Source organism: Phoca vitulina, unplaced genomic scaffold (genome assembly GCF_004348235.1).
Source record: "Phoca vitulina isolate PV1807 unplaced genomic scaffold, GSC_HSeal_1.0 scaffold16, whole genome shotgun sequence".
In the NCBI taxonomy this organism is placed as follows: domain Eukaryota; kingdom Metazoa; phylum Chordata; class Mammalia; order Carnivora; family Phocidae; genus Phoca; species Phoca vitulina.
The window spans coordinates 37768503-37794301 of NW_022589719.1; the positions used below are offsets into that span (position 1 = coordinate 37768503).

General features: G+C 54.3%; 1 protein-coding gene across 2 annotated transcripts in view; it reads right to left on the reverse strand.

Moving 5' to 3' along the window:
• Positions 1-25799, reverse strand: part of AP2A2 (adaptor related protein complex 2 subunit alpha 2) — an 87130-nt gene that overhangs the window by 5796 nt on the left and 55535 nt on the right. Inside the window, exons 5-16 of one of the 2 annotated variants that reach the window (XM_032414612.1) lie at positions 24501-24630; positions 20927-21028; positions 16745-16853; positions 14814-14961; positions 13338-13506; positions 12178-12315; positions 9230-9412; positions 8613-8710; positions 7940-8171; positions 7671-7838; positions 2764-2924; positions 788-870 (exon numbers count right to left, since the gene is read on the reverse strand). In XM_032414612.1, the coding sequence (XP_032270503.1) occupies positions 788-870; positions 2764-2924; positions 7671-7838; positions 7940-8171; positions 8613-8710; positions 9230-9412; positions 12178-12315; positions 13338-13506; positions 14814-14961; positions 16745-16853; positions 20927-21028; positions 24501-24630 (1721 nt within the window). Of the gene's footprint in view, positions 1-787; positions 871-2763; positions 2925-7670; positions 7839-7939; positions 8172-8612; positions 8711-9229; positions 9413-12177; positions 12316-13337; positions 13507-14813; positions 14965-16744; positions 16854-20926; positions 21029-24500; positions 24631-25799 lie in introns of both variants that reach the window. The other variant, XM_032414610.1, reaches the window with a different exon arrangement.

Here is a 25799-nt window from a genome sequence, read left to right on the forward strand (position 1 = left end):
ACCCCCATCCTCCCCCGGCGCCCACCGTCCACTCTGTTCCCTGTGAATCTGGAGACTCTAAGGACCTCATGTGGGCGGAATCCTGCAGTATTTGTCCCTCTGTGTCTGGCCTATCTCACTCAGCATCACGTCCCCCAGGTCCATCCACGCTGTGGCAGGTGTCAGCGTGTCCCTCCGTGTTCAGGCTGAGTGACGGTCCGGTGTGTGGATGGACCACGTTTATCCGCTCGTCCGTCGACGACGCTTGGGCTGCTTCCCTGTCAGCGGCTGTGAACGTGGGTGTGCAAGCATCCACTCGCGTCCCTGCTTTCGGTTCTCTGGGTCAATACCTAGAAGAGGAATCGCTGGAACACACGGTCACTCCATTTTCAGCTGTTTGAGAACCGCCACGCCGTTTTCCATGGCTGCTGCACCGGCTTCCTTTCCCGCTGAGTGTGCGGGAGGGTCCACCCTGCACGTGCTCCCACTCGCGGGGTTTCTGCTGTCAGATGACAACAGCCGTCTTCAGGGCCGCGGGCGGGTCCTCGCCGTGGCTCTGATGTGCGTGTCCCTGACGAGCAGGGACGTGGGCATCTCCTCTGCTGGCTGGCCAGTTGTAGGTCTTCCCTGGACAGACGTCGGCTCCAGTCCCCCGCCCATCTTTGAATCAGGTTGTTGTTTTATTGTTGAGATTTAGGAGTTCTCTGTATGTTCTGGAAACTAAGCCCTTACCAGATGCGTGACTTGCAAATATTTTCTGCCCAGAGTTTCTAAGTGAAGGTTTCCGTTAAGTAATTAAAGCACATACCCAAATTCTGCCGGAATTCAGACTTCAGTCCAATTTGAAGCAGCTGGTTTTCAAACAGCACACCATTATTTTTACAGACGAACCTAGGGGGAAGGAACAGCGTGTGAGTCCCTCAGAGCCACCCAATGAAAATATAAAGATTTACTTTCAAAAAGAGTCTAACAAACAAAAAAGGACAGAAAAACCTCTAACGGACTCAAAGTAAAGTGAAGGTAGAAAAGTACTGTAGAAACATCAGTAAAAAGTGCCCACTAGAGACCCGGGGTGTGACCACACAGGACAGGGCAGGACGGTGCTCTGCCCTCCACGAAAGCTCTGATCCACGACTCAAACACGCACACGCCGGGGCCCACGCACGCTCTCAGGCCGGACCTGACGCAGGGCGCTGGCCGCAGCTCCGGGGTGACCACCAGCATGGCAGCCGGGCCGCTGCAGGCGATGCCCAGCCCTCAGTGCAGGGTTAGTGTCTGCACCCCACGTGGGCCCAGGATGCGGCTCACTACATGGTGTCTACACTACACAGAATCGGAAGAAAATAAAATAACGTGTATTCAGTTTTGCTTGTACTCATCTCTGAGGAGCTAAGTGTCCTGGCCTCCTCTACCACAAATCACCATTATGCGGTGAACTGGGACCAAAAGAAGGAGTGAGGGGCAGGGCAGGTGCGGCGCAGTCACCGAGGAACACGAGCCGCCCCGCTCACTGGCCCCCTACTCTGGGGGCTCCCCATCTGCACAGGGAGGAGGAGGCACAGTCCAGAGTGGGCAGTGGGGCGGGCGGGCAGGAAGGGCACCGCCACATGGAGCCCTCCATGACATCGGGGGGCAGCGAGAGACAGACGCTCCCTGGCAGCAGCCCCTACACCCCAAAATCTCCGAGTCCAGCTGTGCTGCCGGCCTGGAGAAGCTCAGAGCCAGCAGCAGCCCTGCCCCATCCTGTTTGGTACGAAGGTGCCCCCGGGCGCCCCACGGAGGTTCAGGTGCTGCCGGCGTGTGTGCACGACCACCAACCCGCAGCACCGCCACAGCCGCCCTCACGTGGAAGCAGCAGCGGCAGACACAGCAAGAGGCACGGTTCGTCCACGGATGGCCGGGCCAGTCCACCACGGGGCCCACTCCACGGAGCTGTGCTCCCCTTGGCCCCCAGGCTGCCCTCCCGCCTCGTCCAGCACCCCCATCTCAACACAACAGGCTCTCTGCCCAGTTCAAGCTGCTCACGCTGCACACGAAGCCTCAGAAGGCAAAATGCAGCCCATTTGGTATGCACAACCTTCTTCCACAACACACCTGAGTGTGTGGTGCTTTTCAATCTCCAACTCAGCACTTCTAGAAGCCACAGACCATAACTCGCACCCATCCAAACCCACCTCTCCTCATCACCTTCAACAAGCAACAGGGAGCAAGAATTCACACAAAGTACGAATACCAAGAGACAGGAAAACTGCAAAACCACAAGAATCCTGCTGCTGTCGTCACAATACCCAAGGACAAGGGGCCACTCTGTGAAGACGCTCCTCCCCGTCTGGCCGGCCTGCCCCCACACCCAGGCCAAGCCCTCCCACACCTCCTGGCCGGATTTAAGACCAGCAGAGACACGAGGGACAGAGAGCAGACAGAAAAAAGGTACGGAACAGTACAGCAAAGAAAGCAGGAAAGAAAACATGCTGGGAAGGGCAGTGTGACGTCCGTGTCCTGGAGACGGGGAAGAGGGGCCACGTGAAGGCTCACGGGAAGCAGGGCTCCATGCACAGTGGGGGTGGGGCAGTCCTGATGAGGTGACACAGGAAGCAGGGAAGATGGGGCTGGTGGAGGGGAGGATGGCACGCACCTCGGGACAGACAGACTGGGATAAAGCAGGAGGGTGCAACTGAGGAATGTGTATTAACAGAAAGGGCAGGCTGGGCACCTGCCAGGCACATGCAGAGAGGGGATGATGCGGAGAGAGTCCCTGTCCTGAGGACACGAGAGACCAACTACCTGGCAAAGTTGTCTTCGGAGCCGGGAGCCAGTGGTGCGACCGCGGAGGGTGAGTCTGAGAACACATCCACGAGGAGCCCGCCGGAGGAGGGTGGGGGGCCCGCGGGGGCAGGGGGTGCAGCCCCCAGGCCCAGGAGGTCTGCCGATGGAGAAGGCGTGGACTGGAAAACAGGGAAGGAGAGGGTCAGCGGGGAACCTTCAGGCACACCAAGGCCAAGCAAGTACCAGCACCTGCGCCACCCGCCCCCCACCCCCCCGCCCACGGCTCCTGCCAGGCTGTGCCCAGCAAGCATCCAGCGCGTGACGGGCGACTGCACCCCAGGGTCAGGCCTGAAGCCCACAGCTGGAGGATCAGTCACAATCTCACACAACTGGAAAAAGAGTTAACCTTTTTTTCATGAAGATTATCTGAACGGGAAAAAAAACTTCTGAAAACACTTTTGCCACAAAGGAGGCCAAAAAGAACTAAGACCTCACACGCCACGGTCAACCTTCCGAAGTGGGAGTGAGCGTGAGAGGTGAAGTCAGCAAGCAACTCAGGGCACACTCTTGGTTTAACCATGTGTAAGTCTTACTGAGTCACAGAGGAAAAAAACAGATAAAAAACCTATAGAACAGACATCTTTTTTTTAAATGATTTTTTGATCCTAGTAGGGCAAAAGACAAAGAATAAAGCCATGGGGGGACCACTCCCCCCCACAAAGCACACACCCAGCCGACATGCACACTCTGGCCCTGCACCTCGGGAGGCGAGCGGGCTCTGGTTACCCCTAGGGCGGTGCCACCACAAGGGCAGAGATGAGCCGCTCGGCCTTGAGGCTGGTCTTGAATGACTTTGAGTGTCCCACTGAACATTCGTGAAGGTACAAGTCAGTCTGGAATTATCTGAGACTACATCCTGATGCCATTTTACCTTGCTGCATTCATATTTTGCTGGGTTTTAACATACACTCATCTTTTCAGGAACACAACTACCCTGTGAGCTGAAGAGGCCAAGTACTTTCTTCCCCCAGCACGTGGGCATCCACCCTGGGCACTGGCCAGTCACACCGCTGGCGAGGCCTCTGACTGCCACAGGAATTCCATTCTAAGATAAAGGAGGCATCACAAAACATGTGCTCTGCAAGAGGGTGTGGGTCTGACGGGGCCAAGAACCCTGCTCTGCTGACGGCACCTCCTTCCTCAAAGCTGGGGGGCAGTGGTAGGCAGTGCATGGAGACCACCCCTGCAGGGCCCCCAGGGAAAGGATGGGGACCACAGAGGAGCTGTCAAGAGAAGGAATACCAGAAATTCCTGCAACATGAGCAAGGGTGTGGCTGTGACCTCTCGAGGTGGCTCCTGGCCCTCGCTGCACGGGACAGGGCTCCTGGGAGCACAACTCCTCGAGCACTGCTTCCCTGTCAGTGCAGGGGTCTGACCGTCTGAGCATCAGGCAGCAAGGCCTCTGCCGCAGTTGACACACCTACGGCCTAAACGGGGACTATCGCCCCACTGCCACCTATTGCAAGACCTTTACCACTGGCTCCTGAATAATGGTTCAAATGTTTGTTTGTTTGAAGATTTCTTTATTTATTGGAAAGACAGAGAGGAACAGCGAGAAAGAGTCCCAAGCAGACTCCATGCCAAGGACAGAGACTGACACGGAGCTCAATCCCAGGACCCTGAGATCATGACCTGAGCCAAAACCAAGTCAGACGCTTAACTGATTGAGCCACCCAGATGCCCCAATTCAAAAGTTTTTGTTTGTTTTTTAAGATTTTACTTATTTATTTGAGAGAGAGAGAGAGCACAAGGCAGGGCAGTGGGACAGGGAGAAGCAGACTCCCCACCGAGCAGGTAGCCCGACCGACACAGGGCTCGATCCCAGGACCCTGACATCATGACCTGAGCTGAAGGCAGACACTTAACTGACCGAGCCACCCAAGCGCCCCCAAATGTTTCTTAAAGAAAATCTTTTGTCCAGGGGCGCCTGGGTGGCTCAGTCAGTTAAGTGTCTGACTCTTCAATTTGGCTCAGGTCATGATCTCAGGGTTGTGAGATCGAGCCCCACGTCAGGCTCTGTGCTGGACGAGGAGCCTGATTGAGATTCTCTCTCTCCCTCTGCCCCACCCCACCCCCCACCAAGCACGTGAAGGCACATGCTCTCGCTCTCTCTCAAAAAAAATTTTTTAAAAGAAAACCTTTTGTCCAATTTAGTCAAATATGCACCCCCAAAATTACAACAGACAGAAGCAAGGCTGTTCTGTTGGGAGGACCCACCTGGACAACTGCTCACTCCCCAGATCCGCGGGGCAGGTCCCCAGACCCACTGCCTCTCTGCTGACTCCTCTTCCTTTCAGGACTCAGGGAGACCATCTCCGCGGAATCTGCCCAACACCCATCAGACAAGTTCCTTCTCCTCACCTTGACGGCAACAACAGCAGGAAGGAGAACAGCAAGAAGAGTCCCGCACGCCTACAGAGTGCATGTTGGCTCCAAACTCCGCTACTAGCCTGAAAGCCCCAGGAGCACCGGGATGTCTCCAAACACCCACCAAAGATGGCCCTGGCGCCACAAGAGATGCTCGCCATGCACGTTCACCATGCATAGACAAGCAGCCAGGAGGCACAGGGGCCGAGGCCCCCGGCCCACGGAAGGTGGACCCAAGGAGAGCAGCCTGTTACAAAGAAAACATTCTTCCAGCATCGTCTGTGACCCTGAGTAAGACATTCTGACCGACAGCACACCACAGTAAAACACACTGCTGTTTTCCACGTAAAATCCAGACATCTCAATGCCATTCTGAGGCAGGGCCTCCCCTCCGAGGTGGGAAGGAAGACTAGAGGAGACTTTCAACCCGGAGGGACCCCTCCCCCCTTTTCTGCCCTGCTTCTCCTGCCCCCTTTGGAGGGGTCTCTGATCAGACCCCCGGCCATCTGAGCACTGAGAGCAGGTCACCACTCAAGTGATCATGATGTTACCTGCAGCACCGCCAGTTCTCAGCTCAGAAGGGCCGTCTGCTCACAGCCACAAACATCTACTCGCCAGGCACCACTTACACAGTCAAGCAGAAAACTCACAGCCTAAAGTTAAAACATTTGCCGAGTTAACCTGGAAGAGAGCCTCCCTCCTCCCCACCCCTGAGAACATGCCTTATCAACAACTTGTTAAATCTTATCACACCTGCCTTCTCAAAGTGGGGCTCACTGCTCACAACCGGCATCAGAAAGGGGCCAACGGATTCCCAAGGGCCACAGCCTGGATGTGGCTGGGCAAACCAGATGCGGCCCAAGGCCTGGTACACATACACTTCTCAAGAAAAATTAAGAACCAAATAAGGAGAGACCAATGACAACCATCAGCAAAGACATTAAAGCCCATTTCCGCTGCTCACGTCAGGGTCCTCGGCAGGGGCTGCCCCCGAGGCACAGACAGGCCACCCCAGTTTCTCCTGGGAGACAGCCCCCCGCTGCGTCACGCGAGTCCGAGTCCAGACGACGCCACAGGCAGACGAGCCACCACCCCCAGCACCAGGGGAAGAACCTGGTGTAGCACGAAAACCAGTTCACGCACAAGCCTGCAGGCCCACTACCTCCAGGAATCAGGCCACTTCAGAAATCCAATCAACAAAACCCTGGCACTAAGATGACCTTCGGGACCTCCTCACCAACAAGTGTCCGCGCTCCTGGGGTGGGGCGAGCCAGTCACTGCCTTCAAGACTCAGGTCCACTCCGTGCCCAGGGGATGGGCTCAGAGGCACGGAGCTTGAAAAGCCAGCCCTGCTAAATTACTCAGGGACAAAGGAATGATGACCACCTGGAGAAAAAGCATGTATTTATCATTCACTGCAAAACCAATTCATGAAATTTAGCTGCCAAAAACCACGAGCAGGCATCACAAGGAAACATGCCAGAAGGTCCACACTAAAGAAGGCACCTCCAAATCAGGATTCAGGTGACACCCGTCACAGTGGGGACCCCTAGTCAGGGGCCTGGGGAGGCCTGAACATAGGGTTCATGGTAGGCCCGGCATCCTCGGTTCGGGGGCCAGACACACGGTCAATGGGGACACACAAGCAGATCCCGCCAAGGAGCACCGGGGCTCAGACATAAGCACACTCTTGACAAGCAAAGGCCCTGGTCTCTCTGCATAGGGGCGCACATCTGCTCTGACACTCCTCCTCACAAAGGCCGCCTGGTATTCCTAGTAGGTGTTATTCATGTCACTGGACCAAGACCCCAGAGAAGAAAGAAAGCTCTCCAGGATCCCTCCCATAATGGACAAGCTGAAAGCCCACAGTTCTGGGGAGCCAGTCCCAGCGCCCAGGTGGCAGCTAGCAGCAGGGCTGGTACACATGCTCTCACGAAAGTCCTACTCCAGTCAGGAAAAGACAAGAAACAAATACAACTCTCAGAACAACATCTCCCACCTGATAAACATCAAAGGACATGTTTTTGTTTATATGTGAATGTTCTCACCATGTCACACAAAAAAGGGAAGTTGATTCTGAACCAAGTCACTACTGAAAACCTCTAAGAACAGCATGAGGTACGTCAGTCTGCTCTAAACCGACAAGGAATAGCTGGACAGGCCTCCTACACAAGGCAGTCCTGCAAATGAAGTGAGTGACCGTGTCGTCTGAACCACAGTCAGGACAGAGAGGAACTGGGAGCGGACTCTGGACCCGAGACAGCAACCTGAAGGACGTTCTAGAAGACGGGGCCCAGGCGTCTGAAAACAGCCTCTGGAGGTCATAGGCAAAAGAAAGGCGAAGACCTGGACTTGGTCCCACTGCTACGTTCCTGGCACACACTGTCATACTTAACACAGAATTCTCCCGAACAGGCAAATGCTCTGCTGGCCCCGAATCTCAGAGACCAGGCAACCCAGGAGCTTCTGCAGCGCCCTGCCATCAGGAAGGGACCCACCGCGGCGCTGGCCGGGGCAGGCTCAGGGCCCCCGTTGACATCGGCGCTCCTCTCTCGCTTGGCCTCCTCCAGGTCTGTCACTGTATTTGGGCCCTTCTTCTTCTTGAGCTTGGCCAGGATGGAAGACTCACGCTCTGGAAACGGCGGCATCTCCTCCAGGACAGTTGCCTGGAGAAAGAGGCCCCGGGTCACCACAGCTCAAAGCCCCGTGGCTTCCAACCCCAAGACATGTGACAGCGCGGCAGGGGGACAGAGCAGCCAGGGCCTACCAGGATGTCAGTGCTGGCCACTGTGCTGAGCCTCAGGTACTCCACGGCCCGCTGCTGCAGCTCCACATCCGCATTCTTCAGCTGGCTGTCACTGCGCAGCACGTCCTGAATGGTGGTCTTCACCTCCGGAAAGAGGTTCACAAACTTGATGTAGGTGGACAAGAGCAGCGCCCTGGTGGGGACGCTGCACAGGTGGAACTTGGAGTGCAACAGGTTGAACTGGATCAGGGGGCTGCAGGGCACAGACAGGGCACTGGATCAGGGGGCCGCAGGGCACAGACAGGGTGGGGGCACGTCACCCCTTGTCCCCGACGCCCTGTGCGCGCCACCAGCCACCTATGCCTCTCACCGGCGCAGTGAGCGAGGGGCGGCTCTGGGAAAAGGACCCACACTAAGCCACAACCACTCCTGTAAAGCAGAAGAGTGTGCCGTCGGGCAGGCACCTCCATCTCCAACTGAGCACAAACCTCCCCTCCAGTCAGCTAGAACCCGTTCTTGTACAGCTTGAAGGAAAATAAAAATAGTGACCCAGAGTGGAAGTGCTCTTGCTCTGGCCATCCCAACAAGCCGTGAGGACACCTGCCACCCTACACTCCACCGACAGCTGAGAAGCGGGAGACCCAGAGCCAGCACCACAGTGCAGCGCTCACCCGACTCCCGTGGGCTCTCTCACCTGGATCTCGGGTCCCCGGCTATCAAGTTTCCAAACTCCCCCAGGATGTAGCCACCCACTTTGACCAGGTTCTCATGGCACGCCGGGGCCTGAAGAGCCTGTAAGACAGTGAGCACGATGAGCCCGATGCACAGGGGCCCCCAGCACAGGTCGAAGAGCTAAGACACATCTGCCGTCAGGGTGAAGTTGCTACATCGTGGTGATTCGCCAAAACTAAGCACAACTCAGGAAGCTCTCCTGTGAGCTTCCAGCAGCTTCCAAGAGACCGTCCTGGCTTTCGAACCCACCCCTCCCTGCCCTTCCCGCCACTTCTGCAGGTATGTCAGTTGCAGGGGAGCCCCAGAGGCAGGGATGTGGCCAATCCCAGCCCTGGAACGAGAGCTGTGCTCTACTCGGGCTCCGGGTGGGGGCAGGTGCACATCAGCAACCTCCTGGGCGCACATGACCCTCGCCAATGGAGCCCGAGAACCACACTACGGAGACCCTGCACATACTGGAGATTAGGCTCCACAGCGTGAGCTGGAACCTCCCAGACCAGCAGGTGGGAGACACAAGGGAGGCCAGCAACAGCCATCAGAACCCCACGCTTTACCCAGAGGGGGGCACCTGGACCATACCTCGAACACCGTCTTGGCAGCATAGCCCTGCACGTCGTCCCGGTTGATGACAATCTGAATGACACGGTACCACACCTCTTCGCTCACATAGTCACCGGCAATCCGGATCAGGTTCAGGATGGTGTCCACGTACCACGTGTAGTCCACAGCATACTTTTCCGCCAAGATGGCGACCTTCAGCACCTGCAGGGGTGGATGCTCAGGGCAGGTGCTCCGGGCCCCACGGCACCAGCAGCAGCACCGCGTGCTGCCCCGCATCAACTCCAGGGCTTCGGAAGGACCTACGCATGTGCCAAAGCTTGGGTGTGCAAGAAGCTTCCACCAAATTCTCAATGGAGCCCAGAAAGTTGAAGATTTGCAGACTTCACTAAGGAAAGCCAGACCTCCCTCCAGGAATAGACTCGGAGGGACACAGTCTAGGAAGACACACCGGAGGGCCGGGTCATGGCTGCAGGAGGGCACAGCAAGCCTCATCCTGCACTGCCGTCCGACCGCGGCCCAGGCAGCCCTGGCATGGGTCCTCCTCCCAGCAGCCCCATCCTCAGAGCGGCAGGGCTCCCTGGGTCTCCTCCTGATCTGGCCAGTCTTTCTCAACACTCTCCCCTCTACTCTTCATGGGAGACCCCACCCACTCATTTACCCCCATGCATTCCAGAGGGCTCTGTGGACCACACACACTGCCCAGGGGCAACAGCACTGGGCTGTCCAAAAGCAGACCCTCGCTCCCTCCCCTAGTCACCTTCTTGGGGCACTGAGCCCCCTGAACAGCATCAGCTGTCGACACTAGACCCTGTTCTTTACGCAGCTGCCCACCCTCACAGCCCACCTTCCCACTCCTTCACCCTCCTGACTGTGCCCCCAGAGCCCCTGCTGTAGCCTGGACCACCACCCATCTGCTCTGCCCACCCTCCGGCATCCACATCGACTCTCCATAGAGATCCCAGAGCGTCGTTCCAAAACTCAGTGTCACTGCCCTTGGCTTAAAACCCTTTGAGCCCAGAGCTTGCCCCAAAGCTGAGCACTCAGGGCCTCCCCCACCACCACGACACGGGCCAGCATCTTCACTGCCCCTGCCACACATGCCCTGCTCCCACCATGCTAACCCGTCCCCCTGCACCCCATGACAATGCCTCCCAAGCTGTGCCCAGCCCCCGCCAGGGTCCGGAGCTCTGCCTCCACCAATTCTCAGCCACACTACAAGCAAGTCTGCCATCCTGCCTAGGACCTGCCTTCCCTGTGGACAGAAAGGCCCCCTGTGAGCAGGGCACCCAGCACATCCAGGTGTGGATGCCAGGCAGCTAGCACGACCCCAGGGCACATCCTCGGACATGCCACACTGCACAGACGGACGCACAGAGCACTGACCCGGAAACTCAGGTCGGTCGGTCTTACTCCTCGTTCAACTAAAGCTGACTGAGGAACGTCACTCGTCATCTCCAAAGGGGTAAGCCAACATGGAACTGGCTAACGTTCAAGACCTTAAAAGCCTGAACACGCCCCTTCCCTCTCTGCTCAGAACGCACCCGGCGGTGATGAGAACCATGCCCCGGTGACTAGGGTCCCCAGAGCGAGCCAGCCCCACCCGCACAGGCGCCAAGCCCTAGCCCTGCCGCCTGACCGCACTCCAAACATGACCCCCACCCACCCCAGGCTCCCCTGCACATCTGTTCTCGGATTCCCCAACCCACGCTCCCCTGCACGTCCGTTCTTGGATCTTCCTCCCCACGCTCCCCTGCACGTCTGTTTGCGGATCTCCTCCCCACGCTCCCCTGCAAGTCTGTTCTTGGATCTCCACCCCACGCTCCCCTGCACGTCTGTTTGCGGATCTCCTCCCCACGCTCCCCTGCAAGTCTGTTCTCAGATCTCCACCCCACGCTCCCCTGCAAGTCTGTTCTCGGATCTTCCTCCCCACACTCCCCCGAACGTCTGTTCTTGGATCTTCCTCCCTGTCCCTCCTGGCTCCCCGGATGCACCTGAGCCCTCTTTCCTGGCTGGGCATCAGTTCAGCTCCAGAAGCCTTCCTTGACCTTCTTCAGGGGAGCCCTGCTCCTCACTAAAGCATGACCACACGGTAATTAAGACATGCCACTTAGCACTGAAGAGCCAGGACCTGCCCCAGCCCAGCCACGGAGGCCACAGCCATTCAATAAATGATCCCTTATAAATCTGAGTGTCCAACTGTATGCAGAGCCACCTATACCCAGAAGCTCCAAGCCTGTCATTTCCAAACCGAACAGCAGCCTAGGAGCAATCCTGAGAGTCACTCGTGGTGAGCTCTGATGCTGGACACCTGCTCCCCAGAGCTCCCCAGGAGGCCTCAGCTGTACTTTGCTCCCCAGAACAACAAATAAGAAACACTTTTCCATAGGAGGGAGAGGCTGCAGGGTCGCTGACCTTGGCAACTGACCTCTCCACACAGACTCACACTGAGCCCTCTGTGAATCACAACACACACTTGGGCCCCCCTATGTGCTGGCCTCGGGCTACCTGGAACCTGGTGCACCCCAATTCTGCATCACAATCAGCCTTTCCCCAGGTCAGTATGTGCAGGACTCTGACAAGGTGTTTGGTGTGTACACCCACTTTGCTGATGACCTAACGTGAGGGCTGCCAGATGGGAAACGGTGGCTATGCTCAACATTATCAGAGAGGAAGGAGTGCGTGCCCAGCACATAAGCAGTAATTCCAAGGTTCAAACTTGCAGACTTTTGCCCACAGGAATCTGAACTCGTGCTCACCTGAGTTGCAAAAGTATCTCACTGTGAGGGTCCCTATTCACACAGGCTGTTTAAAGTCATTCCCGAAAGACTGAAAGGCTCCACTGATGGGAAGCTAAGGTGAAGGAATCTCTCACCCAGAACCGAGCAGATTCCGAGGAAAGCACTGGAAAGAACCACACACACGAAGGAAAGGAAGACTGCTGGCAGCACAGCAGCCATCAGACTTACAATCTCTTCTCGGATGGAGTAGTCGGCCGTCTCCAGGTAGCTCAGCATCTCGGCCACAATCTGCTGGGCGTTGCTGCGGTCACACATGGCATAGAGGAGGTCCACGGCCCGCTGCCGCACGCTCACGTCCCGCTCCGTCTGGGGGCACAAGGAACAGCTTGAAAAGCCATTCAAGCAGACCGTGGGCAGGGTGGCCGGGCCCCTGCGGCTCAGGCCCCCTACTCCGTCCCAACGCTGAGAGCTCTCCCCACTCCCCATCTTGATCCAGGGACCCCTGACACACTCTGCTAATGCAGAGCCCCTCACTCCTACACTTGGGCCCAGCAGCTCTGGACCACCCGGAATCAAGGTGAGTCCCTGGGGTAGGTCAGAGGCCTCTCTACTGTGTGGTCATGGACTGGCACCTTCCACCTCACCTGGGAGCTTATCACAGTGCTGCTCTCAGGCCCCACCCCAGACCTGCTCCGTCAGCTTCTGCAATGCAATAAGACCCCAGCTGCTCCTCGACACAGGACAGCCTGGGAGGCACAGCTGAACCACCACACAACGGACAAAGGCAAGGGCAAGTCTTTCTGACTTCTGGCAGTAACTGATAACAAACACCAAAACCAGGGCCAGGAGAATCCAGAACACCAAAAAACTAAGCTGCCAGCCCTTGTGTGGCCTCTTATTCAAAACACACACCAAAAATGCTAAAACACAAAGGGACAGAGTCAAACCTGTTCTTAACTGTAAGCCTGGGCAGATCAAAAGGCTCTGTAGCGTCCCCACCCGCCTTCCGTTCTCTAGAGCACTTCATCTAGCAACCAGTAACACGGGGGATGCCGTGGTGTCCCACTGTGGGCAACAAGCCCGCAGAGCCTGTTCTGGAGACTCACAAAGGCAGGTAACGGGAGCAAGTAACCTCAACTTGGCTCTTGCAACTCTGAAACTTTCTTTAAGAAAGGTGTATTTTCTTTTGCAAAGGGTGAGTTTTCTCAGAGACAAGGACAAAATATTTTATCTTTCTACCAAAAAAACTGTTTGCATTGATTCAAACATCTACCATGACTCGGCTCTGTGCAAAACAGGATGCTCAATACTGTGTGCTCTAAGCTGACCTCAGAGGCAGAGAGAAAACAGTCGCCAGGGGTGCAAGCCCCAGAGGACAGAGCACTTGCCTTCAGAGCGTTGATGACTGTCTCGATGTGTGTCTTGACCGCCTCGTGGGAGAACTCGGAGCTGGCCAGTGTGCACATGCTCTCCAGGGCCAGATAGCGCAGGTTGGTCTCCCGGTGCTGCAGGAACTGGCCCAGCTGGTTACAGGCGCGGACAAGGAGGTTTGGCTCACTGCACGGACAGGAGAGGCAGGGTAGGTGGGGGTTCCTCAGCACGCGCCTCACAGACAGGGCCACTCACAGGTCAGCATGGCAGGTGGCCAGCACACTACGAAGGGAGACCTTGGGGGTCCCCACAACAAAAGTCTTGAACCTAAACCCTGAGGCCAGTTTTGCATTTGCTCTGCTCGTTGCCACCTCATATGCAGAATTCCACCAACTCCAAAGAGCTGGTAACAACAGAGGCACCACCCCGAATGGAGCGTCTCCTGAGCCTCTGTGCCAAGCTCATAAAGGGAACACTCAGGACTCTCGCCAAGAGAGGTCATCTCAGCCAGAGGCAGCAAGCCTTGGTGAATGGCTGAACAGCGGCCTTGCCCAGGAGAAGACTCCTGAGAGCCATGCGCACGGACTCAGAGGCGCAAGGTCAGTGAGTCCCAAAGTACCGCTTCCCAGAGAGTTCTGGCTACTCTGCTACTTACTCTTGACTTTGCCCTCATGATGCTGCTGCTCTTTAAATACCTTCTATAAAGACCAAAGGGCTTCCTCTAACATCAAAACTTTTGTTTTTAACAGTTCCAACCCTGCTAACGTAGGACTCTCAGTAGGACTTTCTGTTCCAAGAAACTACATTTGTCCAGAAACAGTGAGGTGGAAGGCGGCTGGGAGAGGGTCCGCCACGCCTCCTGAGCCCCACACCACCTTGCATGGCGTGCAGCAGTCTGCAGTCATGGGGGCCCAGGTGGCATCACCCACAGCCCTGCCCGGGAGCCGCACCATCGTGTAATGGGAACTCTAAAGCCAGGCACCAGCTGCAAGGCCATAGGCAGGAAGTCAGACTACAGGAGCTGAGGGGAAAAGGCAAGGAAGCAAACCATTCTGCTGTCCACCACCTCCCTGTGCTGAACTCCCCATAAAGGCCTCAGACCAACACTGAGTGTGGCTTTGTGTCGCAGGAAAGCTAACAGGCACCCACCCTCGTCCTTCCTGTAAGGTTACGGGAGAAGCCAGGCAGGATCGGGGCGCCCAGGAGGAACAGGAGAGGCCTTCAGGGAAAGGCAGGGCCGCAGCAAACAAGTTCTGAGGCCAGACAGAGCACGGAGTGCTGGAGGGGAGCCAAGAAAAGGGACCACACAGGGAGCCCACACCCATCTGAGGAGGGCAGAGGCACCATGTCAGCATCGGGAACGGGTAAGCACTCAATGACACCCAGCAGGCCTCACATCACAAGAAAGGGCACACGCACAGGTTTAAGAGGGGCGCGTCTTCCCTAAGGGGGAAAGGTCAAGGGAAGGAGAGCACCACCCACTGCTGACCCACCTATCATGGTGAATGATCAGGCTGATCGCCTCAAAGAGCACGGCGTTCTTGGCGTTGGAATGCTGCACTTTTTTTGACTTTGGTGGTTCCTGAGCTTTGTTCAGAATGGTCTCCAGGCACTCGGTCAGGCGACCTCGCACTGCAGGGTCTTCTGGGCAAGACACACCACTGTCAGGCCGGGCTCCCCACACCCAGCTGCCCCTCCCAGCCGTACCGCCTCACAACCAGGGTTCCTGGTCTAACCGTGGAGCTACTTAAAATGAGAGGATTTAGGGCGCCTGGATGGCTCAGTTGGTTAAGCAACTGCCTTCGGCTCAGGTCATGATCCTGGAGTCCCTGGATCGAGTCCCGCATCGGGCTCCCTCCTCGGCAGGGAGTCTGCTTCTCCCTCTGACCCTCCCCCCTCTCATGTGCTCACTCTCTCTCATTCTCTCTCTCTCAAATAAATAAATAAAAATCTTTAAAAAAAAAAAAAAAATGAGAGGATTTAATAGCTAGGATAACTACCCATACATTTTAATGCAAGTAAGATGCACAACACTTTCGCTGCATTACAGATTACACAAATCAAGAGAAAATAAAATCTCAGAGACACAGACAAAAAACATAATATAAAAGTTTGAAAGACGGGGCAAAAGATCTTTTTCTCCACCTTCATTCCCAACAAATACAGAAAATGTTACCAAAACCAATAAAAAGAGAAGGAAAATTTTAAAGTTCTAATCAAACCAGAAAGAAGAAATAATAGACAAAAAAGGAATAAGAAAGCAGTAAAAATATCAGAATATCATAAACAACCTGTCCACCAAAACCCCCAGTGCCTCCGGGGCGTTGCAAACCCGGCCACTGGAGAGAGGAGCAGAACCCTGCTGACGACTTCGGGAGGGGCACCAGCAGGGCCCCCTGAGGAGCAGCCACCCAGGGCTTGAGCACAGAGGCCTGAGGTGAGGGGCCGGCCACAAGAAAACTGGAGCCTATGGCCTGAAAGGAGGGTCAGATGAGGAAACTCACACCCACAGGCGACCTCAGAGTAAAGAAGTGGGATGGCTGCCAGGCAGGGCTGGGCAGCCAGGGGCAGCAGGGGTGAGGCAGTCAGGAGCGAGGCCATCAGGGAGGCTGGGCCACTCCAGCTCAAGGGAAGGCTCTGCCACAGGTGTGCAGTTCATACTTTGGTACGAAAGATATTCAGTAGGAGAAAATTACTTGAACCGAACAAAGAAATATCTTGTACAAAAACCAGTTAGATTAAAATGTAAAGGCTACAACAACAAGCAATCTTTGCAGAGGGCAATGTGGAAGTTATCTATAAAAATCTTCATCTACAGGGCACCTGGGAGGCTCAGTCGTTAAGCATCTGTCTTCGGCTCAGGTCATGATCCCAGGGTCCTGGGATCGAGCCCCGTGTCAGGCGCCCTGCTCCGCAGGAAGCCTGCTTCTCCCTCTCCCAGCTGCTCGTGCTCTATCTCTCACTCTCTCTCTCTCTAATAAATAAATAAAACCTTTAAAAAAAATTTCATCTACATTCTTCAACTGACAAGTTCTATCTGGAGATACTTACCATATTAGTCAAATGTAACATTTTGCAATAAAACATAAACAGAAAAATATCCCCAACATGTACACTGTTACACAAATTATTAACAACTTAAGATACAAAGTTTATAAATGTTTCAAGTTTTCCTGAAAAAGATCGTTTCAAAAACCTGCACAGATCTGATACTATATAAAAGCAGAGATAATCCCAACTTGTAACAAAACTATGAGTTCTGTACCAGCAGCTCTGGGAAAGCCAAGATGTGTGGCAGCATCGTAAAGGATCCACAGAACAAGAACCAGCTCCAGGAAAGGACTTATAAAGGTAACAAACAAACAACATAAACCTAAGACACTGAAGTAACCCGCTCAGAGAGGTCTCCACTGCGCGGCTGTACCTGGGGGTGGGTAGCACTGTAGCAGCCTCAGAAGTTTTACAGACAGCCAGGGAGCCGGGACAAAATAGTAGGTATAATCCTGAAGGTCTGTGGACGCAGACGTCACAATCTGTAAGACAACACAGGTGCGGGCAGGTGTCCCTAAGAGAGGTCCTCAGTGTGGTCGTCGGATCACACACTGAGAAACGGTTCTGTTCGATGAGCTAAGGATATTTAACAGGCTTCTCTCTAGTCTAGAGGTAAAGGAGCGCAGCGACACCACGCTCACAGGGCAAGCAGCCGCCCACTGTCACTGTCGGGAGCGGCCCCACATGCTCTTGCTCTGCAACGGCCACCCCATCCAGCAGGCACAAACCAGCCGATACCACTGACCTGAAACCGCTACGGAATTCAACAGCACCTGCACTGGGAACCCAATCTTTCCTTAGTGGACCAGGATGCAAATAAAACACAAAAGGGTGAGAACTCTGGTCCCCTCCGAAGGGAGAAGCTGGTGTTCTAGAAGAACCCAGCCCCGTATCCCCACAGCCCTCCAATGCCAACCCCTGCCATGAGCTCACCGAGGCCAGAGAGCAAGCTTCCTTCATTCATGGTTCCATCTCCTTGGCCGTCAGGGTCCTTGGCAGGGCAGACCCTCCCTCCACCTTCTGAATACGTGACTGCCCCCTAAGACATTTCATTTCCACTAACACACAGCCCAGTGCCTTCCTCACCCCTTGTCAGGGAAGTCAGAGGAGCACCACCCTACAAAGCTTACAGGTATGACACTTTAGGTCATATGTAAGCATGTTTGGGAAGGTTTCACCCTGACCCCCGCCCTCATCTGCAAGACAACAGCCCAGACCCAGGACATGGCCCCTCCTGCAGGAAGGTGAGCTCCGCGCTGGGGAAGGCACGGGCAGGATGAGCAGAGCAAACAGAGCCTACAGGCACATGGAGGAGGAAGCCAGGGAGCACTCTGCTTCGCAGGGCAGAAGGCCCCAACGCAGGCTGTCGCATGCAGCTAAAGCCCCACTCAGAAACTTACAACTAAAAAAATGCACACATCTGAAACAAATACAAAAACAAAAGCAATGAAGAATTCACCCCAAAGATTTACAAAGGGACTAGCAAATTAACCCAAGAAAATAAAGGAAATAAAACAAGGATAGGAACAGAAAGCAGCCAGGGAGAAAAACACAACAGAGAGAGCCACCAAGTGAGAAGTTATCAGGCTCGACAGGCTCATCAGGAAAGTGAAAAGGCACAAACACCCCACAGCAAGACTGAGAATGGGGGCAGCCCTACAGCCCGCACCCCCGCACCCCCACACCCCCCGCACACAGAGACGTGTGAACATTCAGACAAATTAGCAAACGTCAGGAAAATGCAACTTAACCAAAACTGATGAAAGGACAGAAAATATAAAGACCCATAAGTTGAACCCAAAATAAGAAACTGTTCCACAAAGAAACCCTACCTTCAAATAGCTTCACCAGTTAATTCATGATAAAAATGTTGGCCAAGATACAGAAAGGAATTTCCTTCACGTGAGAAAGCAAACCAACGGCAACAAAACCAGCAAACTCTACTCGTCATGGTGAGACACTGAAGACCCCCTCTGGGACGAAGAAGAAAACCCTCTCTCATAGTCCACACTGAGTGGAGGTCCGAGTGGGAGCCAGAAAGCAGGAAACACAGACAAATATGGGCTGGGAAAGAAAACTCATTGTCCACACACATGATGGAGTACAAAGAAGATCTAACACAATCTACACATAAATTACTAAGATTAGTAAGTGAGGGGCGCCTGGGGGGCTCAGTCGGTGAAGCGTCTGCCTTCAGCTCAGGTCATGATCCCAGGGTCCTGAGGTCAAGTCCCACATCGGGTTCTCTGCTCTGTGGGAAGCCTGCTTCTCCCTCTGTCGCTCCCCCTGCTTGTGCGCTCTCTCCGACAAATAAATAAAATCTTTAAAAAAATAGTATCAGTAAGTCAGTTTGGCAGAGTTGCCAACTCCAAGATCAATGTACAAAAATCACTTGCACAAACCAATACATAGCGGTTATAAAACACATTTTAAGACATCACTGATGGGGCGCCTGGGGGGCTCAGTCGGTTAAGCATCTGCCTTTGGCTCAGGTCATGATCTCAGGGTCCTGGGATGGAGTCCTGCATCAGGCTCCCTGCTCCGTGGGGAGCCTGCTTCTCTGTCTCCCTCAACCCCCACCCCTGCTTGCTCTCTCTCTAATAAATAAATAAAATCTTTTTTTAAAAAGATATAATTGAGAATAGCATTTTAAAAATAAACTGTATAAAGATAAATCTAACAACAAATAAAGGAACCTCTACTCAAAAACTTAGAAAACATGAGTGAGAAAAATTAAAGTAACTCTCCAAATAAATGGAGAGGGATACCATGGTCATGGATTCAAAGACTCAATACTGTCAAGATTTTAATTCTCTCAAAACTAACCTACAGTCCCAACAGGATTTTGGGGGTGGGGGAACAAGATCGAGGGCATGCTCCACTGGACTTCAAGTTCCAGTAACTAAGACAGCATGCCACGGTGCAAGATGAACAGCAACAGCAAGGGAGGGGGGCACAGACACAGCTCAGTGGTTTATGGCCAAGGTGGCACTGCTGGTTGGGGGGGGGGGGGCAGGGAGGCTTTTTAGCAGTGACATTGGGACAACTGGTATACACAGAAACCAGTCCCAGCGCGGCTTGTCAACCTAAATGTGAAACCACAGAATAGGGAAAGACTCCACACACACAGCACAAAAAGCTCTAGCCATAAAGGAAAGGTTTAGGGCACTAAAATGGGGAATTTGTGATCACAGAAGACTTCACAAAGAGAGTGAAATGGCAAGTTACAGAGGAGGACAAGATTTTTTTAAACACAGAGCAGACTGAAGCATACAAAGACGCCATTTTTGAAGACCAATAATGGTTAAATGTGGGCAGTTTGGTTCAACATACCATAACCAACAAAATGCTCATATCTAAAATAAAGAAATTTCTTCTACAAAACAACAAAAAGGTAACCGTAGAAAAACAAGCAAAAGACTTAACAGGCACTTCACAAAAGACATTCAAAAAAGCCACAAACATGCAAAGCTGCTCAACCTGGATGATAAGAAAATGCAGATTTAAATCACAATGAGACACTACCATGCCCCCAGAATTGTTAACATCTAAAAGGCCAGGATGCGGGGCGCCTGGGTGGCTCAGTCGTTAAGCGTCTGCCTTCGGCTCAGGTCATGATCCCAGAGTCCTGGGATCAAGCCCCGCATTGGGCTCCCTGTTCAGCGGGAAGCCTGCTTCTCCCTCCCCCACTCCCCCTGCTTGTGTTCCCTCTCGCTGTGTCTCTCTCTGTCAAGTAAATAAATAAAATCTTTAAAAACAATAAAAAATAAAAGGCCAAGATGCAGAGCAGCAGGGACTGCACGTGCTGGAGGGAAGGTCAGTCGGCTCAGCTGCCTGGAAGCGGCTCTGCACTGTCCCCTCAAGGTGAACCGCTGCCACCCCACGACCCAGTGACGCCGCCTCCAGGGACAGGCCCCCCAGCCATGCGCGCGCACACGCACACCCACGCACAAGCCAACAGACAGCTGAGCTGTTCACCGCCTCAGCGTCGGACAAGACTAGGGGGAAGTATGTTGTAGTGTATTCATATAAGCTCTACACAGCGTCAAACACGAAGGAAAGGCACACAAAACAAATCCGCCACCTCCGCAACGTCGAGCTCTACCAGTCAAACACAGAACACACGCCGTCCGCAGGGTGCCCGTGCACGACGCAGGACGCAGTCAGAGCTAGCCGTCCGCTAGGACACGTGCTCAAGCAGCAAAGGAAAGTGAAGAGTGAGGCCACCCAAATGAGAACAGGGCTCCCTGCGGTGGGGGGCCCCGCCAGCACCCCCGTTCCCGACCTGGTGCAGTAGCTGAGCAGCTCTTAGGCGACACGACCTGGGCTGGGCTGCTTTACTCTGGGCACTTTCCCACACAGACAGGACGTTTTTCAACGGGCAAAAACGTTGAAAGAAAACCCAGCGAACTCCTAACCAAGACAAGTTCTCACTCCTGAATTTACAAACTGAGCCAAATATCTTGCATTCTAAACAGTTAGCTAATATATTAATTAAATAAAATAACTAAGACGAAAACGCACCCTGAGACCCGTTCCCCACCAACAGACTTACCCTGCTTAACCTGGAAACAGCCAGGGAGACGGAGGTCTTGAACTCCTCAGGGTTCTTCTGTGCCAAGGTGGTGATGAGGCTGGTGGCGGCGGTCACCACACCCTGAAGCAAACACACAATACACGCTGTGACTACAGCCAACATGCCTGATGCTGACTTCTCACTGTAAACTCATTTCCCAGATAAAATTCTCAACCGAGAGCAACAACCTGGAGCCCCTGGGCCAGATTCACAACTACTGTGACTGGCCCATAGTGTCTTTAAAAGTTGAGACAGCACACATCTGTCATTTTCTCTTTGGAACTTCTCTCTGAGAACCTTCTCTCTGAGAACCAATGCTGGCACCCCAGATCATGCCTCCATGGAGGCCTGCGCTGGACAGCAGCAGCTCTGGCAGAGTCCCTACCTGCCCTACTGCCTTCCTCTGGGTCTGGCCCCCTGTCTGGCTCTGGGGTCAGCTGCAGTCCCTGCAGCCCCTAATTTAAATCACTCCGTGTAGGGGCACCCAGCTGGCTCAGCCAGTAAAGCACACAACTCTTGATCTCAGAGTTGTGAGTTTGCGCCCCATGTTGGGTATATACATTACTTAAAAATAAAATCTTTAAAAAAAAAAAAAACATTCTGTATGGACCGGGGAGGGAGACATTACCTTTGGACTCATTTGAATCTTTACAATCCAAAAATGGGACCGTGGAAAACAGCAACTGAAAGAGCCCATTCTTTCCCTTCTTGAAAAAAGGTCCAAGCTCTATCTCTGCCATGCTGGTCCCTAAAGCACCCCAGGCCCTGGTGACACCCCTTCCCTGCAGAGCACCCCCATGCAGCGCCTGGCCTCAGTGCACAGGGATCCCCCACGCAGCATGGGGACATCTTTGCTGTTGTCCCAGGACAACTAGGAGTCACTCCCACCAATTCCTGTCTCTTGAAGGAAGATACTGCTTAAGTAAAGTTCTCTCATAAATATGGAATAGATAAAACAAAGGAACGATATTTATTGACAATGAAGATGCAAACAAAAGTCAGGAAGCGACTTGGATCATTGTTTAACCCCTCTGGTCCTCCTCCACTTCGCTCCTGAGCAGATGAGAGAGGGGTGACAGTTTCTGCAGCTGCAAAGGTGCGATGAGAGTGAGCTCCCAGCCACAACTAAGCGGCTCCTTCAGCTTTCTTTTTTTTTTTTTTTTTTTTTAAAGATTTTATTTATTTATTTGAGAGAGAGCAAGCACATGAGAGGGGGGAGGGTCAGAGGGAGAAGCAGACTCCCTGCTGAGCAGGGAGCCCGATGCGGGACTCGATCCAGGGACTCCAGGATCATGACCTGAGCCGAAGGCAGTCGCTTAACCAACTGAGCCACCCAGGCGCCCCCTCCTTCAGCTTTCTAATGACAACCTGAAAGCTGCCTTCAAGAAACGGATCTAACTGGCCTCGATGTCCACTTCTCGGTGAACAAAACAAGTACCAACTTGTTTCCCTCCCAAGAGAGCTCTAACACACTCAGTATTTATAAACACGCAAATTCCACCTGGGTAGAGTCATTCAGCACGGCTCCTAAGCGTTTGGGGCTCGTCCTGGCCCACCGGGAGGATAGAACAAGCCTCCATATTCTGACGAGAGTTGGCTGGGACTCTCGCTGGCTCCTGAGCACAGCTTCTCCCATCCTCTGCATCCCTGCAGGAGTCTTCGTAGAAGGGCAGTGTGAGAAAACCACGGGAGAGCCCAAATGGCCCCGGTGCTGTCCCTCTGGCCACAGCTTACTGCCCTGCCCCACGCAGACCCCCAGGCTCTTCCCCTGCTCTCAGAACACAGTGCAAACAGGGGCTTGCTTGCTCTTCATGGCCAGCTGACACTCCTCCTGGGCATTCCTAACCCTGAGACAAAGAAAGCCAAATCTCAGGCCGTATAAAGGACAGCCGCCCAGAGAACAGAGAACACGCACCGAGAAGAGGAGAGATGGAAAAAGACAGGGTGACGGGCCTGGCCTTCCTGCGGTCCACCTGGGCCAGCCCCTCCTCCTCCTGCCCTCCGAGCTGCTGCGGCGGCCTCTGCAGCCAAGCAGGTGCCAGCAGTGCGGCTGGCAAGGCACCGTCGTGCACATCCAACTGTAAAAGCGAACCACACCCCGGCCCACAGAACGCCTTCGGGGTCAGAGGAGAGGCGCCCTCGCGCTACCACTCTGAGAAGTGCTGACTGTGAACACCTGTCAGCCATGCAGCTCGGGCCCCCTTGGCTGCCCCAGCTCTGAGCCTTCAGCACCTCCTGGCCCAAGTCTGGGTCTGCGAGAAGCCACTGAGTCCCTCTGAGCCCCGGTTTCCATAGGCGTAAAACTGAAAAGAGCCCCCCTGCCTCCCAGGGTCTGCCTGGTGGGCAACTCGTGGCCTCAAGCCTCACACCCTCCTGCATGGCTTCCTGATTCCACCGGTGGAGTCTGGGTTGCACTGAGCGGGACCAGAGTGACGCGGCGTGCACTCCCAACACCGCCGCCCAGATGCGTCCCCCTCTCCCTACAACATGGCTGCACAGACCGGGCTCCACTCTGAGGAAGGGCTGCCCCACTTGGACACAAACATCCCAGGAAGCGTGGGCCACGACAACGTGGGAACAGACCAGGGGCTGCCACGGCACAGCAAGCGTGCCGACACAGCCACCAGCTCTCTCCTCTGAATCTGCATGCCACAATCATTTATTTTTAATTAATTGTTTTTTTGGAGAGGGAGAAGGAATGAGGGACAGAGGGAGAGAATCTCAAGCAGGCTCCCCACTGAACACGAAGCCCGCTTCAGGGCTCAACCCCACAACCCTGAGATCATAACCTGAGCCAAAATCAAGAGTTGGACGCTCAACTGGCTGAAGGCACCCCTATTTTTAATTTAATTTTTAAGGTAGATTCCTCTCTGGGAAAAAACACAGTAACCAGCTAACATACTCATACCTAGATCTACTGAGCAGGAAAAATCTGTGTTGAATCTCAATTCTCTCATTTATACAATAGAATTCACGCAACCCAAAGCCACCGTGCCCAGCATCTGCTCCTACTTGACCCCACCTCCTGGTGTCACGTCCCTGCGTGCCCCTTCCAGTGCGGACAGCACCTGTGTCCCAGGTCTAACCACAACCACCAAGTCGCCCTACACCTCCTGTCCTTTTCTAGGACACAGGGAGGACAGTCAGGCCTGGCCTGTGCAGTGGCCACGCTGGAGCTTAGGTCAGGGTCACAGGATGCCCTCCTCAACACCCCAGGCAGACAAGCATACCTCGTGGCGTGCCCTCCCTGGACAGGGTATTTCCAGAAGACACTGGTCTCTGTTTTGTTTATCTGCGCAGCATGCAGAAGGCCCTTCCAATGACGAGTTCTGCAGTGGGCCAGAGGCCACGTCTGTGTTGTCCCGTCCCCAGGAAGGGGGGAGCTCCTCCCCCAGCCACAGAGGCCCCCAAGTGCTCACACGCTCAATGGGCTGAGCTGTGGAAGTCTCCCCACAGCCTCATAAGAAGCCACACTGAGCTGCTTTCACAATGGCGATTTCAGAAAACGGTTACTTGGTGTGGCGAGGGGGGACGCTAATCCAAAGGCATTTACCAAATGCTGGTCGTTGAGAAGGTGCACCACTCGGGACGTCCAGTCACCCATGGGGACAAGATCAGGAGACGTTCTGTACAAACGCAGCAAACACAGGGCGGCGCTCTGCTTCACACTGTCCATGGTGTCTCTGAAAGACAGACATTGGTGGTCACGCAAGAACTCAGCCGGCACCCCACGTGGCCCCAACAAGCTGAGCATGGCCCCGGGCCTCACAGAGAATACCCCAGAGTAACCTGGAGACCAGGTGGCATGCCCACCTCCTGTGAGAGGTCTTGGTGTGGACCATGTCTGGACACTGATGGCTGGCTGCTCTAAAGACTTGCTTCAGACTCCACCTCAAAGACAATCGACAGCACAGAGTCCTGCTGGGAAGCCTCTCACCTCCAGAAGTGCCAGTTCTGGTGTTTTTCCCAACTGCTGAATATGACCTTGGCTATGCAAGATGGAGCATAGTCAACCAATGTTCCTCTCTGTTTGGATTACAGTGATTTTTTTTTCTTACAATTCACTTAATAACCACAGTCAAAACAGACAGTGTCAGAGCCTTGCACTACCACAAACTCCCCTGGTGATTCCCTCCCGCCCCTAAAGCGTGGCTGATTAGGAAAAGCAGGGCTCCTGCACTGTGGAGCCCAGCGCCCCAGGAACGCAGTGAACACTGAGAAGCTAGGTCAGAACAACTGCAGACACCCCAGGAGAGGGGCATTTGGAGAGTTTCCTGTTCAGGCTTGAGGGTAGACAATATTCCCAATGCTCTGTTTATCCCTCCTCCCTCAACCCCAGCTGAACTCTGCGGAGCAACCAAGAAAGCAACAGGCCCACCAAGGAGTAGACCGGTGCAGGTCGTCTGAAAAAGAACAAGTCGGCGTTCTTAAAGCACTGGTTAGAACAGCAGGGGCTCTTGTTCCACGCAGAGGGGAAGAGAAGAGTTTGGGGACTAGCTTTCCCATCTACCTCCCTGGTAGCTTTCGTATTCCTAAATGAGTCCACCCAACACGAGAAATCCCCAAGCCGCTCCAAAGAGAAATTACCTTAGTAAAAAATTCTGTTGGATGCTAATACCCCTGGGGAGCAACAGATAGCGTGCCCCTCTCTCTGGCAGCACACCCTGCAGGCCTCCTGGCACAACCGCGAGGGCTTCAACTAGCCAGTGTGTTTCCATGCTTGCAACGGCGCATCCCAACTAGCCCGGGGGAGCCTTCCCACCCCGCTGTTCCCACAGGCCTCCGATGCCCACATGGGAAGAACATTCAAGGAGAGGGGAGACCAACGTCCAGCATCCCTGAGGAGGCCAGG